The 17,860-nt window shown below is 51.4% G+C and overlaps 1 protein-coding gene across 2 annotated transcripts in view; it reads right to left on the bottom strand.

Annotated features, from left to right (window-relative positions):
- The window catches only part of CUX1 (cut like homeobox 1), a 351,017-nt gene that overhangs the window by 95,761 nt on the left and 237,396 nt on the right, over positions 1-17,860 (bottom strand). For both annotated transcript variants that reach the window (XM_059414613.1, XM_059414614.1), the window contains exon 9: positions 10,555-10,603. In XM_059414613.1, coding sequence (XP_059270596.1) covers positions 10,555-10,603 — 49 coding nt within the window. The remainder of the gene's footprint in view (positions 1-10,554; positions 10,604-17,860) is intronic.

Here is a 17,860-nt window from a genome sequence, read left to right as displayed (position 1 = left end):
TAGACCTGATGGAATCCAGGCTCTTCCCAGTTTACCCATTTCAGGTGTAGTCCCTGGTTTGAAATGGTTGGTGTGGGTATCTGATCCTGGCTTCTGCCCAGCTTGGCCCTGGTCTTTGTGTCTTGTCCCCTTCTGTATGTGTGGCCATGAAAGCCCAGGCCGGGGGCCACCAGTGATGAGTGAGCCCCTCCAGGGACCGAGCGGCCACATGAGTTGGCAATGGGCTGAGCCTCCGGGCAAAACCAGGGCTTCCCAGAGGTGGGAACCGGCTGGGAACATGAGTCCATCAGCAGGCAAGCCCTCCTTCTATGATTTCGCTAAAGCTATGGGAACAAATGTCTACAGGTTTAGTGGATTTTAACAACACACATTAATTATCTGATACTTCTGGAAGTCAAGTCTGCAGTGGGTCTCACTAGGCTAGGATTGCGGTGTGGGCAGGGCTGCACTCCCATCTGAGGCTCGGGGGGAGAATCTGTTTTCCTGCCATTTCCGGCTCCTGGAGGCCACCCACATTCCCTGGTGCATGGCCCCTCCGTCCACCTTCAAAGCCGGCTCACCGCTCTGATGCGGGCTCTTCTGCGTCTGAGGACCCTGTGGTTACACGAGGTCCACTCACACGCTCCCGGGTCGTCTCCCCACCTCAAGGTCAGCTGTTAAGATCCTTAGCCTCTGCCAGGGACACTAATGTATTTGCAAGTCCCGGGGTAAGGAGGTGGCATCTCTGGGGGCCATTTTTCTGGCTACCATACTCAAGGTACAAGTAACACCACATTTGGACAATTTCGAGAAGAAGGCACACTCTCCTGGGGGATGACCTCCCGGCCTGCTCTCCACAAGGCCCTGTACTCTGGGAGGAGAGCAAAAAGAGAGGGTAGGCTAGCGAGGCCAACAAATGAGCCTTCCAAAGGGACAGGCTCCGTTGCTCTGGAAAGCACACAGCCACCTCGTGGTCCTCTTTCCAAATCAAACCCACACACGACCCCAGAGAACAGCCAGAACCCCAGAGGTCACCCCACTTCAGTGATGTTATAGAAGAGAGATCAGGAAGGCCTACTACAGGCCAGAGAGGAGTCCCTGTGCCCTGTGTCCCAGGCTGGCCTTGTGCCGGTGGCCGGAGTCCGTGTTTAGATCCACCTAGCTCTAAGACCTCCAAGTTAGGGCAAATTAGGACGCGGTTAGAGAGATACTAGGTCACCTGCCAACCTTATGAAAATCTCCATGCGATCAGGACACCCTAAAACATCACACACCTCCCAACCCAGCGGCCTATATCCCTTTTCAGATATTAGTTTGGCTCCCCGAGACCCAAAGCCTTAGCTAAAACAGTAATCATCATATCATCATCATCGTCAACATGCCCAGGAGTTGGGCCCATCACCTACTGGTACATCTGCTTATTTTATGTCGAAGAACTGGAATCTCAGAACCTTTAAATATCTACAAATATGGCAGAATCTTATAAAAAACCACCTAGAATTAAAATGGCCATCAGGAAGAACATTCCAGTTAGAGAAGATCACTTAAGCAGTGTACTTGAAAGCAAGGGCTCCCAAATCAAACGAACCCAACGGGGATACCTGTTTAACTGGCAGGCAGAAGTCTCCAAGAGGCTTTAAAATTCCAGAACAGTTTCATTGCAAGGTGCATTGCAAAAGGCTAGTTAATCAGTGAATACAGGTTTATCTACTTTGGGCTTCCCTTTACAGAGGAACTAAAGATACTGCGGTCAACCAGTAAGACACGTTTTGTGCCACACTGAAAACTTACTATGAGAAACCTCCTTTCTAGAAATTATACAACGTATCTATATACTTGCCAAGCCACAGGGCATTGATGTGAAAGTTCAGGCTTACTTTCTTCTTTGTTTCCACTAGATATTAAAGGTTCCTAATGGCTAAAAATTCTAATATAGTTAATGAAACTACTAGAAATAATAAAGGAAACATCATATGTAAGGAAAGTAAGATGGGTGTCTTCAAAGAAGGTGTGAGGACTGGAGAGGCATATGCGTTGAGGGAAAAGAAAATGATTTTGTCTTAAAGTGAGGCTATTTACTTCAGAATGGGTAAGAGGAAGAAACAGGGCAAAACCTGAATGTAAAAAAAGAAAAGTTGTAGACTTGTGGAAATGAGATCTTTGGAAAGAACTTTCACGTGTGGTCAAGCTAGCTAAAATTAGAATACATGTAATATATTTTGATGTTAAATGGTTTTTAACTTCAAAATTGATCTGGTGCAACATTAGTGTTTGGTTTTCTTTTCTTTTTTAAAAAAATATATCTTATTTTTAAGGAATCCCTTTACCCAATGTGGCGCTCAGATTCACAGTCACGTGCTCTACTGACTGAGCCAGCCAGGCGTCCTGGTTCTCTCTTTGAGAAGGACAGAGTTTTCTGGAACTACTGGTTTGCTCTTGATAAAAGACTGTAAAAGGTCTTCTTTACCTTTTAAGGAACCTGCCCGGAAAACAAAGATTTTTTGTCTGGTTAAAATAATTTCCCAAGTCTTTGTCAGGTCTTTGATTTCTTCTTCTTCTTCTTCTTCTTCTTTTTTTTTTTTTAACATACATACACTCATTCATTCATTCATTCATTTATTTGACAGACAGAGATCACAAGTAGGCAGAGAGGCAGGCAGAGAGACAGAGGAGGAAATAGGCTCCCTGCTGAGCAGAGAACCTGACACAGGCTTGATCCCAGGACCCTGGGATCATGACCTGAGCCCAAGGCAGAGGCTTAACCCACTGAGCCGCCCAGGCACCCCAGGTCTTTGATTTCTTAAGAAAGCGGTCTTCTCTACTAAAAGAGCTAAGGATTTTTTTTTTTTTTCCCCAAACAAGTATTTAACTTCCGAATTTGCCTTCAAGGTCTTCAGTTGTCACTATGGTTAAACAGAGGAGTAAGTATTGTGTCATAGTGACCTATGATTCTATTTGACCAAGTGTTCTAAAATTCTTTGATATTTTTTGACAAACTTCTGTGCTAAATGAAGTCTTTTTGACTTTGAACTAACTTTGAGATTTTTCCGAGGGGTCCTTGGACATCTCAAAGGATTTGTTCTCTCACCTTATAAAAAGGGAGATGTTAAAAGAAACTCGGCTTATTTGGTTTGTTAAATCACATGGGAAACTTTATACTGAGTCTTCTTTATGCTGCATTTGTATAGTTACATTAAGTGTTTTTAGAAATTGTGTGAAATTCCTAGGAATCTGATTTGTCCTGGTATTATGTCATGATTCCAGTCATTATCTTAAAATGTCATCCCTCACAGAAATGACTACAATTCCTTATCAAATGAACTGTCAGCAGATCTTTAACAATGCACATTTTAAAGTCTTTGTCATTGGGGCACCTGAGGGGCTCAGTCAGTTAAGTGTCTGCCTTCGGCTCAGGTCGTGATCCCAGGGCCCCGGGGATCGAGCCACATGTCACGTCAGGCTCTCTGCGTGGTGGGAGCCTGCTTTTCCTTCTCCCTGCCGCTTCCACCTTGCTTGTATTCTCTTGTCAAAAAAATAAATAAACAAATAAAATCTTAAAAAAAAAAAATAAAAAGTCTATGTCATTTACAGAGTTACTGTTTTACTCAGATGCTTTTGCAAAAGTTTCCCTACAAAAGTACTTCGTCTTCATGGGGTTTCATGGAAAGGACTGGGACAAGTCTGAATTTTGGATAACCAAGATCATTAAACTGAACTGGGTGAGAATTCCCAGAACTTACGGGAAAAACAAACCAACAAAAAAGCAACCCAAAAAACCCAACTGGGTTCAAGCAGAATGAGGGTTAGTAACAAGTAAATGGATGAGCGGAGGAGGGTAACTATAATTCTTACGGCTTCTTGTTTGAAACACTGATGCTTCAAACAGCGATTTGGCAATGTTTACATTCTTAAACAAAACTGGAACATTTACTTTTTCTCCCAACCTGATCCCTCTAAAGCTCAGAAACTACTCTTTTCACGGCAATATAGTCAGTTTTTGTGTAACTTCAATGAGAAATGTGTTCTCCTTATGACAGGACACAGCTGGAAATATTGGGAATATTACCAAGGGTTTGTCCTACTGGTCCTATTTGAGAGAAATGCAGACTTGGATAGACCAGACAGCTTTAAGGAACTAAGGCTGACTTTCTGGGGCCATTGAAGAAGGGCTGGTTCTTTGCTTATGAGGTGCCAGCTTTGAAAGCATGGAGGAGCTGACATGGTCAGTCACTGTTCTTGCTGCACTTATATAAATAATCAGGCCAAGTTGAATGTAAAATTACTCCTACTGTGATTTTCTGTAGTAAAAAGTGAATAGGGGTGATTGCAGAAAGAAAATCCTGTAACTGTCTTTGAAGTTTTAGGATAAAACCTATAGACTGGACTGGATCTTGAATTCTTCTAGTTTCCTCATATCTGGCCACGACTCTGGAAACTGATGCTTCCAATTTTCTCCCACCCTTCTTCTTCTTCTTTTTTAAAAAAAGATTTTATTTATTTATTTGATAGACAGAGATCACAAGTAGGCAGAGAGGCAGGCAGAGAGAGAGGAGGAAGCAGGCTCCCCGCTGAGCAGAGAGCCCAATGCGGGGCTCAATCCCAGGACCCTGAGATCATGACCTGAGCTGAAGGCGGATGCTTTAACCCACTGAGCCACCCAGGCGTCCCTCTCCTACCCTTCTGATTTGGGTTCCCGAGGAACAAAGACTGCCCTTGAATCTCCTTGGAAGGGAGAAGAGGTCCTCCTCACTGCCCAGATGGCAGGCAGACTCTAGGGACCTAAAGTGGCTACAGATGTCATTGCTCAAGGAGGCTCCAGCTGACGGCTGGTCTTGGTTGAACGCTGAGACCTTCTGCATGGAATGACTAGGAAGAGAGGCAGCTAACATCGACTTGGGCTGCTTCTCCCCAAGATGCCGAAGACCTCACACTTGAACTGAACATGATACCTTTTCTTGTTCCCTTTTGTTCCTTGACTCTGGGGTTAGCCCGGGAAGACAACACCAACATCCATATCTCCCAGGCCACCGCTAGGAGTTGGGTAGCCTTTGCCTTTCAGACTGCTGGATTTGTCGTAAAGAACTCCCACCTGTCCATTAACAGCGCCACCTTAGTGGGAACGCTCTGTGCCCGGACAGGGCTCATCTTTGCCTGTGGCGGTTACCATTCTACCTGGGCCTGTGCCAATCTGGCTGGCGGGTGTATGCCTGGGCAAGGGCTCTTGGGTTATCCAACGTGCCCCTAACTGTGTGCAGATGGAGATGGATCACTGCAGCCTCCGAGTTTCGAGTCAGAAAGGACCTACCTACTGGGAGGCATTGGTGATTTAGGATTGGCTTCCTCTGGCCAGGCCCTCCTTCCCGGGTTAGCAGTAAATGCCATGAGGTTACGACCAGGGACCTCTCCTTAACTCCTGAAAGCACCGGGGGATCCATCGCCAAAGCAACGGCCACTCAATAAAGACCCTTAGAGTCTCTGGCCAAGGTTGTTTTTGGCCAGAGAAGGGATGATGGGAGAGGCCTTGCTTCTCCTGGCTGAACAAGGTAGGGCCTGTGCTGGGACCAACACCCCTTTACTGCACCTGGGGTGACGCTTCTGAGAAAGCAGAAGTGTCTCTACTCTTGTGCGCAGAGACACTGGGCAGGCCTCCAGGCTTACAAAGGGGACTCTTCCAACGGGATAGCTCTTTGACTTATTTGATTTTGAATCGTTTGGGTCTTGGGGACCACGGCTCCAAAGTGCGCTCTGGATACTGGGAATAATCCCGCTTATAATATTCACTATAACCTCCTTGGTGCGCTGTATTCTCTCAAAAGCTTTAAATGCAGGCTCGAGGCCACGAACCGTCAAGCGAATGATCTCAAGACTGGAATGTCAGAACGACTCCGCTAAGAAACGGCGAGCCTGAAGTCGTGACCCCGTGACCACCACAGGAATTCCACAAAAAACACTGGGATCTGGGAATATCACACAGAAGATCAGCAGTAACGCCTTCAATTTTGACCACGTCTCTCACTTAGTCTGAGAGTCGGATCAAAAGGGAACAACTGTTAAAAGAGAAACAACAGGCTCCAAATGGGAGTCCCTTGTGCCAAACCCCATGTCAGCAAAACCGAGACGGAAGACCTAACCTAATTGCAGAGTCAGCCTCTCCCGGGAAAGGGACTTTTAACCCGTCGATCTGGAATTTCCTGGTCAGCGCTAGTGAGGTCATCTGTCCGAGAGAGCCCTCCCGGCCCCTGTACGAAGGCACCCGCCTGAGACAATCAGCTCTTTCCTCGTCCTTCCCTTTTCTCTTTTCTTTTTAATATTTTATTTATTTATTTGACACAGAGAGAGAGAGATCACAAGCAGGCAGAGAGGCAGGCAGAGAGAGAGGAGGAAGCAGGCTCCCTGCTGAGCAGAGAGCCCAACTCGGGGCTCGATCCCAGGACCCTGAGATCATGACCCGAGCCGAAGGCAGAGGCTTAACCCACTGAGCCACCCAGGCGCCCCTTGTCCTTCCCTTTTCTGCCTACAGAAGACTTCCATTCTGTACAGGTCCTCGGAGCTCCTTGCCGTCCGCTGGATGGGCTGCTGCCCGATTCATGAATCGCTGAATAAAGCCGATTAAGAGCTTCAAAATTTATGCAGTGGATTTGTTTTTTTTTCAGCAGTGTTCTCTCAGATGTGTGAATTACCACTCTCATTCTGTAGATGGGGAAACACCCCAGGAGCCTAGGGGTTCATTCCAGGCCACATGGCTTGGAAGTAGGAGATCTGGGATACAAAGCCAGCTGTTCCCCACTGGAACCCAGAAACCTTGGTCCAAGCAAGCACCGTGCCTTGCTGGGAGTTCCTGTGGCTCTTTTCCTCAGGGGGGAGGGGGTGAAGCTGTGCTTCAAGCTGATGGTCCCCCCAACTAGGGCAGCCTCCTCCGTCAGATCAGGCAGGTTAGCAGGAGGAGGGCCACTCACAAAAAGGACCTTCTCCTGCCCCCGGCTGGGGCTCTGTGCTGCCAGCAGCTCCCATCAGGGCTGATCGGAAAGGTGCGCGGGTGAGGGTACAGCTGGCCGAGTGCTAGAGTGGCCGAAGCCCCCAGGTGGCTTTCCACGGTCGCAAGGCGCAAAGCCGGGGCTTCTTATTTACCACGCGGTCTTCAAAGCTCTGAATCATCACGGCCACCAATTAAGGCGGTGAGTATGAAGGCAAGTGCCTTGAAGTTTGACGAACAGGTGCAAATGAGACCCCGAGCTGTCGGCCGCGGACTGCTCTTCCACTTTTGCACAATAGAAACACAAGTGCTGTAGCCGTAAAACAGCTTCAGGTCTCAGTAGAACATTCTGACTATAAACCTAGTGCAAAAATAATGTTATATGCCAATGAACTAGTAAATTGCTCCTCCTGGGGATTTCCCTTGATGGGAAAGGCGGCTGAACCAGATGTCTGGCTGCGCCCGCACAGGGCGCGCGGCTGCTTCGTCCCCCTCCTCCGGCCCTGTCGCCGCCGCCTTCTCTCTGCTGGGGCCCGCCTCGCTGCAGTCCCCGAGTCATCCCTGCCCTGATGTAGCACGACAGCTGCTCTCCTGGCTTCCAGTCGTTCCACTCCCGACTGTTCTCTGATGTTCCGCCAGGGGGATCCTTCTAGAACACAACTCTGACGTCTCACTCCTGCCCAGGATTCTCCACCATGCTCAGAAAGAGGCCTTCCACGCAGAGGCCTGACGTTCAAAGCCCTCCCCCAAACCTGGATCTAGGTCCCCTCCTGTAGGCCCACTTTCCCACCCTGCACCTCCATACTTTGGCTTTATGGAATGGCCCAGAACGCTCAGGGCTCACCCTGCCCTTCTGTGCCTGCCTGCATTGCTGTCTTCCTCCTGACCACAGAGTCAAGTGCAATCCCTCCTCCTGTTCCCTCTGTGTTTGATCCCTGACCTCAAACCCTCAGCAAGGGCTGGGCCGCACCTCCCTTCACAGCTCCGGGGGCACACAGGTCTGGGCATCTCTGGAGAGCCAGGACTGACAGAAGGCTTCTCTAATCAAGACTAAGACCAGCCTCCAAGTGTGTCCATGACCATGAAAAAGCCTGACTCCTTCCCTGGGCCAGGCCTGGAGAGCTACGGGACAGGATCCATGATGTCCCCACCCGAGGGCCTTCCCCTTTGTGACCGTGTCACATCCCAAGTTCCTGCAATTATTCCTCTGGTGCTTGGGGTCAAGCCCCAATGTCTTCTTTCCCTTGTTCCCCAGAGATCAGGAATGTCCCCAAACCTCCTGATTTCTTTTGTTGTTAGGGTCCCTTTCCGGTCCTGGCTGTGGGGTGGAGCCCGAGTGGTACTCCACGTCCCAGGTGTCCTCATAGTGTGCTTTCCAGAATATGTTATAATTCCCCGGGCATGGACTGGTTGCTGCAGATAGGCGCAGAACTCCACCTCCTTCATTCTAGAAACTCTACTTCTATGAATGCAGCCTGAGGTTGCGTTCATTTCTCCGGGCAGCCACATCAGGCTCTAACTCACCCTGTGCTGTCCGTGAGAACTCACCGATGCTTCTCCCATGCCCATTGCGCTGGTATTTCCCCAGCACGGGACTGTATAATTCTCCCACCAAATACACGCTTCTCCAGCAACTACAGATTCATCTAGGTTCCTACTTTGTACTCGGGCATTTTAACCTCTAACCCTCCGAGCAGTCGTGCAGAGGAAGTACCAGTTATCATGCCCTTCCTTTCTTTCTTCTGTTTTAAAAAAGTTAAAACATTTTAATTATGGCAAAATACACAGAACATACACCATCTTAACCAATTTTCTAGCATCTGCTCCAGCACTGTTAATTAAGGACATCCACGCTGTCGTTCAGCTGATCTCCTCAAGTTTTTCATCCTGCAAAGCTGAAACTCTGTACCCACTGAACAAGCCTCAGCCTCCCTCGCCCGGCGCCCGCCAACCGGGATTCCGCCCTCTCCGTGACTTTGACTCCTCTCTCCTGTAGCGTGTTCGCAAAGTTCATTCTTTTCCTTTTCTTTTCTAAAGAACTACTAGCGGGCCACACAACCAGCACACACAGGGCTGGGACCTGAACCAAGGGGTGGCCCCTTTCTCCGCAGTCCCGCCTGGTGTCTCCCAGGACGGAGATCCGGCCAAGCGGCCTTCAACACTTGGAGAGGCACGCCAACTTGGCCAAACTTCTTCAGTACCTGGGGACTGCCGCAGAGCCAGTACGGACAGTCCGCTCGACCTCCCCAGCCTGCGGCTGTCTGGTGCACAAACCCGGAGCTGAAACCCCAAAGCACCGTCAAAAGGAGAGGCGCGCTCGAGACTGGCCAGGAACAATCATGGATGCTCAAAGAGCAACGGGCTGACGGGAGCGGGTGAACCTTTCTAGGACCTCCTTCGGAGCTAAGGCCTTTGCAAAGTTGAGCAGCGCCAAGTCAGTGCGAAGGGGCCAAGTCAATTTGTTTGCAACTGAAGGTAAACAAATGCTAAAGCACTTTGGGGAGGTGAAGGGGAAGCAGCGCTGGGCAGCGAGGAGCTGTGCGGACACGGGTGCGTCTGGGAGCTGAGAGGGTCTGAAGAAAGCCAAAGTGACGTCTGTTTGCGTCCCGGGTTCTGAGGGTGGCCGTGAGGAGCGCGGGCTCCAATCCCGGCTCCGCACCGGACCAGCCACTGACCTGTTGTTCCCCTGTCTGTAAAGTGGGAGTCTTTAGAGCAGCAACCCGGGTGGGCTGCACGGAGGGCTCAGAGGCTCAGTGCCTGGGATGCGCTCAGAGGAGAACCAGGCACAAGTCGCTCGAGAGCCATTGGCCCTTCTTGCGACGGACAGGGCCACTAATACACAAAGATTCCACCTGAGACAAAGCGCTAAGCTTTCCTGCGACTGTGGCCACAGCCTGGCGCCTTCTGAGGCCGAGAAAGCGATCTCAGTTTTGACTCTTTCTCCCCACGAATAGAGGAGCTAAGCGGGGAGACTCTTTTCAAAGCAGCAGCACCGTTCGCTAAAGCGCAATGTTTTCCTTCCCCGGGGCGGTGTCCTCGGGGAAGAAGTTAGGGGTTCTGTGTTTGTGTGGGGGGCAATGTTCCAAGTAGCTGAGTATTTATTTATTTATGTGAGGAGGCCCCATGCCCCGTGTGGCACCCGATGCGGGGCTTGACTCATGACCCTGAGCTCAGGATCTGAGCTGAGATCAAGGGTGCGACACTTAACCGATTGAGCCCCCCAGACCCCCCCGGCGGCTGAGTGTAGAGCCGCCTTGTTTTGTGCTGGACACAGTGCCAAGCACGTTCCCCAAGGCCCCTGTGACTCGCTGGTACGGCTGCCGTGGCACCACAGTCGGTCATTTGAGAAACGGATTAAGGACAAGGAAAAGCAACAGCCACTGTGTAGTCACCGAGGGAGTCTGGGATGCTGGGACCACAACCGAACACTCTGCCAAGGGACCTTCCACATGCTTCCCATGACATTGGGAAACATCGACATTGACAATCACATGTAAAAAATACGAGAATACCAGGCCTTCGAACTTAAGACGCATCTAGCGAGACGACATACGTGGCTATGTTGTTAGGATTTTTAAGCCTGAGGCCGTGAAACATCCTACCTGGTTTGCTCTTTCAAGGTCCGTCATGATCATTTCAATTTCGTCGGCCCTAGAAAGGTGAGAGAGAGAGAGAGAGCCGTTAGTGGGCAGTGGGCGGGCTCGGGGTGACCACGGTTCCCAGCTCAGCACAATGACCTGCCCCCTGGACCTGTGAGGGGCTCCGCTGCCCACCTGGAGGAGGTGTGCTTGTGTTGTAGGAATGGCCACCCTGCCCTTGGGGGTTCCAATCTCACTGGGGAGACAGAGTCACCGAAATACGAAATAGAGTATGTCCTACCGGGAGTTTGAACAGAGCGCCCTGAAAAACCAGGAGGCAGAAAATTCTCGGGGGAGGGAATCTGGGGAGGCTTCAAAGGAGGGGATGTGTGAACTGGGTTTCGAAAGACGAACAGAAGTCTGCCAGGGTGGGGCGAGCCACAAGAACGGGGAGAAGGATGTGGCAGGATGGAGATGGAGGCTGGGGGACCCTGTAGTCGGCTCTGCGAACCACCCAAGTTCACGGCCTTCACCTGGCTGGCTCGTGCACGTGGAGCCGCTAGGGTCTTTTCTCCCTTTTTCTGTTTTCAAAGTTCTCCTTTGAGTCATCTGAAGGCAAATATATGACTCCAACATATAACATCATGAGAGAGAGAGGAACACTGAGTTCTAATAAAGGCCTAATTTCTTTATTAGCAGAAGGGTAGAACGGGCTACTGTCAGGGCCCCATCTTCTACGGGACTGCTCCCCATGGCCCATCAGGAGGCCAAGGCTGAGAGTGGCCGCCACCCAAGGAAGACTCAACGGGGTCATGGCAGCAAGGGAGCCCAATGTCACAGCCACGGATCCTTGCTGGGATTCAGGGGCCCCCCAGTCCATCTCCAAGGAGACCTACAGGCCCCTGTGCCCTCCCTGGTGCTCTACACCAGGCCCTTCCATGAAGCTCTACCCACCACCCACCTCGGCCCACCCCTCAGCGCCAGGGCCCTGTGCTCCGACAGCTCCCACCGCCCGTGAGGCTGTAAAGAAAGAGCCTTGGACTACATGATCTCCCTGGCTTGCCCTCCATTCCGGGGACCGCATCTCCTACTTCTGCCCGCACCCCCAGCACTCTCCAAAGCCTCCTGATGGCTCCATCTCCTGAAGGAAATAGTCCAGTCCCTCCCCTCCCCGCACAGGTTTGAGTCGACAGGCTAGAGGGGCGGTCCTGACAGGTTAAAGGGGCGGTCCCCACACAATGGGAACTTTTGAAGGCTGGGCTGCGTGTCTCCTGCACCCTCATCTGTGCCGGTGCAGGGCTTGGCTTCTGGCTAGAGACTGGGGTCCTGGAGGAAGCGTGTCCTGCCAGCGGCGGGCCAGTCTTCCCCCTGGGCCAGCTTGGGGCCCCTGGAACAGGCCCAACTCTGAGCAGGTCCTTCTGTCCCTGAAAGCTGCTTGTGTGGCTCTCACCGGCGCCCAGCCTTCACATCAAGAGTTGGCTAAACCGGACTCGGGCCCTGGCTGCGCTGGTTTTGCTCTTCGCTGCGCCCAGCGCTCCCTCTGGCCCCGAGGCCCTTCCCGACGAGGCAACCATTTCAGATCCCAGCAGCCTGAACTGGGTAACAGAGGCCCCGTGATCAGGTTCCGTGCTCATTAGACCTGTTTGAAACAGTATCCTGCTTCCAGCTGGGCCTGAACAAAGTCTGAAACAACTCTTCAAATGGCCTCGTGAAATGAAGCTGTGTTTAGGGGAACTCTGTAAAGAAGACCCAGTCTGGGCCCCTGCCGTGAAGTGCTGGGGGTGGGGTGGGGGGCGGGGGGCGGCGACATTAGGAACCGCCTCACCAGGCAAACCTCTAAGACCTCTTGGAAAGCCTCAGTACTGCAGAAGGGAGTCTGCGGACTCCTAAAGGGCAAAGAATCAATTGAAGGGTGAAGGTCTTAAACCGGGCAGAGGCTTCCAACCAGGTGCAAAACTTCGCTGGGTTCAAGGTGAAAGAATGCGTTAATGGCCTTGTCCCAAGGCAAATGCCATTAAGCACAGTTTGGAGCTTTAGTCAGACAGTTAATCATCGCTGTGTTTACAAAATCCGATCTACGGTGGATTTCCTCGGCCAGCACCGGCAGAGCTCACGTACTCCGTCATCCCATGACCATTTCCCAGCACCTGCCAATGTCCGCGCCCTGGTCGGGGACTCCACAACAGGATGGGCCCGTAGACACACAGCTCCTGCCCCGTGTTTGTGGGAGACGGCGGGAAGGCATCACGGCCGGCGCCAGGAACCAGAGCTGCAGGCCGCCACGCCTCAGTTTCCCCCTGGGCAGATCCAGGGAGCCTGACGCTCAGTTGTCGGTCTGCAGGGCAGGGGCCTGCCTGGAAGGAGCCGGGACCCTGAGCCTGTGGCAGGGAGGCTGTCCTGCGGGGTCCTCTGTGGGCCCCCGTCTCCTTCCTTCCCTCCGCAGCACACAACCTTGGCTTTGCACCTGCTGTTTCTTTGGCCGTTCCTGCTGCCTTCCGGCTTGTTCTTCCATTCGACCCGGATAGATGCAGCTGCTGTACCTGTCAACTTTCTTTGGTTCCTTAGTTTGGTGGTTCTGTTCTTCCTACTGCATTCGTTTTTTAGTTACTCCTGGTTTCTGCTCTACCTTGCTCACACCTTCCTGGTTTGCTGGAGTATGTTCCCACGCCCGTTTCGGTGCCTGCGCTCCATCTGTATGGTTTCAGATCACAGACACTGTTGGGTTTGGGGTGTGTCTTCCAGAGGGGTGTTCCCCTCTGGGGCTCACTTCCCCCTCGAGTACCAGCTACTCCTGGCAGTGCAGGCGGAGGGAGGACAGAGAGGCAAGTTCTGCTCAGTGTCTCTCAACAGGAATTCAAGAAAAGGAACACAGCAGGTGTTCAAATGCATTTTGCTGCGCGTAGGGAGGACGAGGCTGGGGAGGACTCCAGGCCCCCGGAGTCCTCAGCGGTAACTCCCCTTCATCTGGAGAAGCCTCTGGCCAGGGCTTTAGTTCTCAGAGCGAGGCTGCACGAGGAGCTGCCCTTGGTACAGTCCCCCAGTCCCGGGGGCTTAGAGAGAAGGGGTGGACCTGTGGCCTCCTGGGGGTCCAGTGGCCTACTCTTGCCTATTTTCAGCCATTCCTCACTTCTTGCCTCGCTGCTGCCAGTGGCCAGGGGGCCAGTTCAGGGTCCAACAAATGCTGTAGAGAACAGAGGGTTTCCTAGGGTCCTGGCTTCATCTAGAGGCAGCGACGGGCCAGGCTGGCATGCTGCGGGCTGGGAAGTGGCAGCTGGCTCCTGCCTGGTTTGGGGAAAGGGTAGTCTCAAGAGCCTCCTCGCAAAGGCAGACTCTCAGAATTTCTTCTCAGACAGCAAATGGTTGTGGATACCCATTAATATACCGAACATCCAGAACACAGTGCATCATTTCCAAAGGATTTCAAGGCACTTATTTAAAAAAAAATTAGTCACACTAAAACAGGAAGGTGCCTTCTTGGCAGTCTGAGGCAATCCCTGGAAACGAATTTCAAGTTTTTCCATTTTCTGGTCAGTTTCACTTCGGTTACTAAGCAACCGGTAAACTGACCAAAATATCGAACCTGATAACAACTAGTGCACTTACCTTTTCATTCCGGGAGCAACTCTCAGACTTCCAAAGCTTTCAAATGATAATCAAAACACTGAGCTCTGTGGTTCAGGAAGTGTGTGTGCATGGCAGGGGGTAGCTATTCAACACTAGGCATCCTGATGAAGACAGGGCCCAGAGGGGCTGCGGTTCCCATTCACAGAACGGACCAGAAGCCACCGGAGGAGACAGTGGAAATAACCAGGGATGCTGGGAGGGAGGAAAGGCTCAGATTCGTATTTTTTAAAAGTCTGGAGGCTCATAACTGGCTTTTCCAAGGGGCACACTTCTTAAAAGGTCAATGAAGATACAACTAGCCGGCTATTTCTGTGTGATCAGGGGTGTGGCCATTGGCCGGTGTAGACGAGGACCAAGATGGCGGTTCTGGAAAGCGTGTGCTGGCGTCGTCTTGAGGACACACCTGCCACCGAGTCCACTCCCCTCCGAAGTGCTGCCCTTAGCGCCCCCCACGAAATTAATCCTACCAGACACTCTGCCCTTAGTAATACAAAAATGCCCAGAGGTTAATACCACTGGAAACATCCTCCTAGAAGGGAGTCATGAAGGCCACTGCGTGTCCTTTTGTAGCACGGGTGTCGACAATGGTTCAGAGGCTTTTCATTCTGCTCATTCTGAGTCCTGCCTGCAACAGGACCCAGAGCCCGACATTAGCCTAAAATCGTTTCTTTTCCAGAGTCTATAATAACTAAGCATATTGTTTGCTCAGCGAAACGATTATAAAAATTTGGTTCCTTCACCTTTTCACGAGCTGACAAAACAGCTTTCGCTGATCTGTTAACCCGCACTACATTATTAGAGAATAATATGGAGCTTTGGCTTCAAACGGCGGAGCATTTCTGCTTGGCCTGGAACTTGCAGTTCCTTCAATCAGTTCCCTACAGATCATGTTGGGGTGTCCTCTGGCCTAGCACAAGATTTTCATGAGGAACTTAGAAGGACAGGGTCAGTGACAGGAGGGAAACGACTTCCACTCTAGGCCCCTGACGCTAAGGCACGGCAGTAGGGCAAGGCTGGCATGGATTTCAACTCCAAAGAATCACAGCCCCGTCAGGAGCTGTGAAAACAAAGGGCATCCACAGGGCAGCTAGAAAAGCCTCCGGGGCGCCCTTCGGGTCTGTGTGTCTCCTTGGACCCAAGTCAAAAGCCAAGAGCCTCAACATGAGATTGTGAAGTTCTTGGGCACCCAGAGAAGAAGCACTGAAAGATGAATTCTCCCCGCTTTAAACTTAATAATTCTATATGAGGATTTTATAATGGTGTATTTTTTCAGTATTACAGTGAAAATGTTTAAAATTTTTTTTTTTTACAAAGCCCTAGGATGTTTAATAAACATCCTAGGCTCCCCGCCTCCCCCAACCCGTCCCGCTCACTGCCGACCCCAGAGGCCTGGCCTTGATGGGTCTCTGCCATCAGGAAGGCGGTTACTTTTCTGACATCTTACACCCCAGGCCTGGCTCTTTGAGCACAGGGGGCAGAGGTGACGCAGAAGCAGGGCTCCCTGGACTGGGTTCAGAAAAAGAAGGTAGGAAAAGGAAAAGGAGGTAGCCAGGGGGCCAGATGTTGAGGAAGATTTCTTGGCTATGGTCTGGAATCCCCTAAATGGGGAGTGTGTGTGTGGCGGGGGAGGATTTCTCTGGAAAGGTAGCTCCCAGCCCCTGCGTGGGAATGCAGTGTTACCGAGAGGAAAGGTTGGTCTGCAGAGTCTCCTGTGAGAGTCAGGGCAAGACTAGACCCAGAAAAGGCGGCACGGCGCCCTCCTCCAACACTGGCACCAGCTCGCTCTGCGCCAAGTGGGACCCCGGCACTGTCTCCTCCGTGGGGGGTGCCGGGAGAGGAAGAGACCCGAGTGATTCTGGGACAATGTGGCACAGTGACAGCCCTCCGAGGGACAGATGGACAATGTCTCCTTTGCAGACAGGAGGAGGCAGAGTTTCACGGATTCAGGGACATCTGGTCTACATCCCAGAGGGCAGAGGAGTTTGTGGGCCTGAGGGAGGACCTTCCAGACAGAAGAAAGAATCACAACGCGGTGGGTGCCCGTTCGAGCCTGGAATAGCTTCTCGGTTGTTCTCTTGGGCTTTGGAGTGTCCTGTGCCCTTGTGTGCCCATGACGGGGCTGCGTCCTCCTGCCTTTTCCTGTCTCTCAGTTCTTTCTCTTGGAGGATGGCAGTGACCAGCACTCCCAGAAGCACATGACAAAGCAAGGTGGCAGCAGGGATCCCTGCCTGGCGTCTTGACCGCCAGGGCATGCAGTCATGTTGCTCATTTCGGACTTTAAATAGATGTGTTTTGTTTTGTTAGTGAAATATCCAACTGTTCCTATTTTATTAAGACTTTTTAATAAAAGATGGATATTGATTTCATTAAGTACCTTTTAAAAAAGCATTTATGGAGCAAATTAAAAGGTCTTTCTCCTGTGACTCGCTAAATCGGCAAATTACACTAACTGTTATTTGCCTGTTTGGTTGTGGTTAGTGTGCTCCCGAATTCTGTGTGCTGACATTTTATTTAGTATTTTTTTTTTATAAATACTTTTATATGAGATTGGCTTTCAGGTTCTTTTGTCTTATCTTTGCCATTTGAAGTCATATGACATACTCTGAAAGCATTTCCCTCTCTCTGTAGACAAAGCAAGCTATTAGAGATTTGACGATGCTGCCCTTTTTTTTTTTTTTAAAGGTTTTATTTTCAAGTAGTCTCTATACCCAACATGGGGCTTGAACTCATGACCCTGAGATCAAGGCTTGCCTGCTCTACCGACTGAACCGGCCAGGCGCTCTGACGGCATTGCTCTTAGAATACCCAAGCTCGGACTCTCTCTGTGCAGTGTGCACGAGGCTGCTGGGCATGTGAGCCCTGAGACGTCTCCACCTGCTGTCCCCCTCCCCTGGCCCGCACTGGCCTGGCCACCACCTCTCTGGGAGGGCCCGGTCAGGCCACGGACTAGCCCTTCCTTCCACTGCATTCCCTGGCGGTTTGTGGTCAAGCCCAGTCTGCAGGCCACCAGTCCGCTATGTTCGGAGCCGTGGATTCCAGGAGCTTCTTTTGGGCTTGCTTCCTCCCAGGAAGGCCTGAACACCCCTCATGCCCTTGAGGGCCCAGGCCCTGCAGGGAGCAGAGGCTCAACAGCAGATTACAGAACCGCCTCCCATAAATACCTCGGCTCCTTCTCCAGACTTTAGGCCATCAAGGCTTCAAAACAAACAAGCCTGAGAAAGGCCCCGCTTCCCCATCGGAGCCACTGGGCTTGGGGAGGACTCTGCTCCTGGCGGATTTTTCTTTTTTTTTAAGATTTTATTTATTTATTTGACAGAGAGAGAGAGATCACAAGTAGGCAGAGAGGCAGGCAGAGAGAGGGGAGGAAGCAGGCTCCCCACTGAGCAGTGAGCCTGATACGGGGCTTGATCCCAGGACCCTGGGATCATGACCTGAGCTGAAGGCAGAGGCTTTACCATTTTATTTATTTATTTGACAGAGAGAGAGAGAGAGATCACAAGTAGGCAGAGAGGCAGGCAGAGAGAGGGGAGGAAGCAGGCTCCCCACTGAGCAGTGAGCCTGATACGGGGCTTGATCCCAGGACCCTGGGATCATGACCTGAGCTGAAGGCAGAGGCTTTACCCCACTGAACCACCCAGGTGCCCCCTGGCGGATGTTTTTTAAACCCGTTAGAAACAGGCATCCCGTGTAAATGTCCTCCTGACGC

The sequence above is a fragment of the Mustela nigripes genome, chromosome 11 (assembly GCF_022355385.1).
Source record: "Mustela nigripes isolate SB6536 chromosome 11, MUSNIG.SB6536, whole genome shotgun sequence".
NCBI classification, from domain to species: domain Eukaryota; kingdom Metazoa; phylum Chordata; class Mammalia; order Carnivora; family Mustelidae; genus Mustela; species Mustela nigripes.
This window is presented reverse-complemented; position numbering and strand designations above follow the sequence as displayed.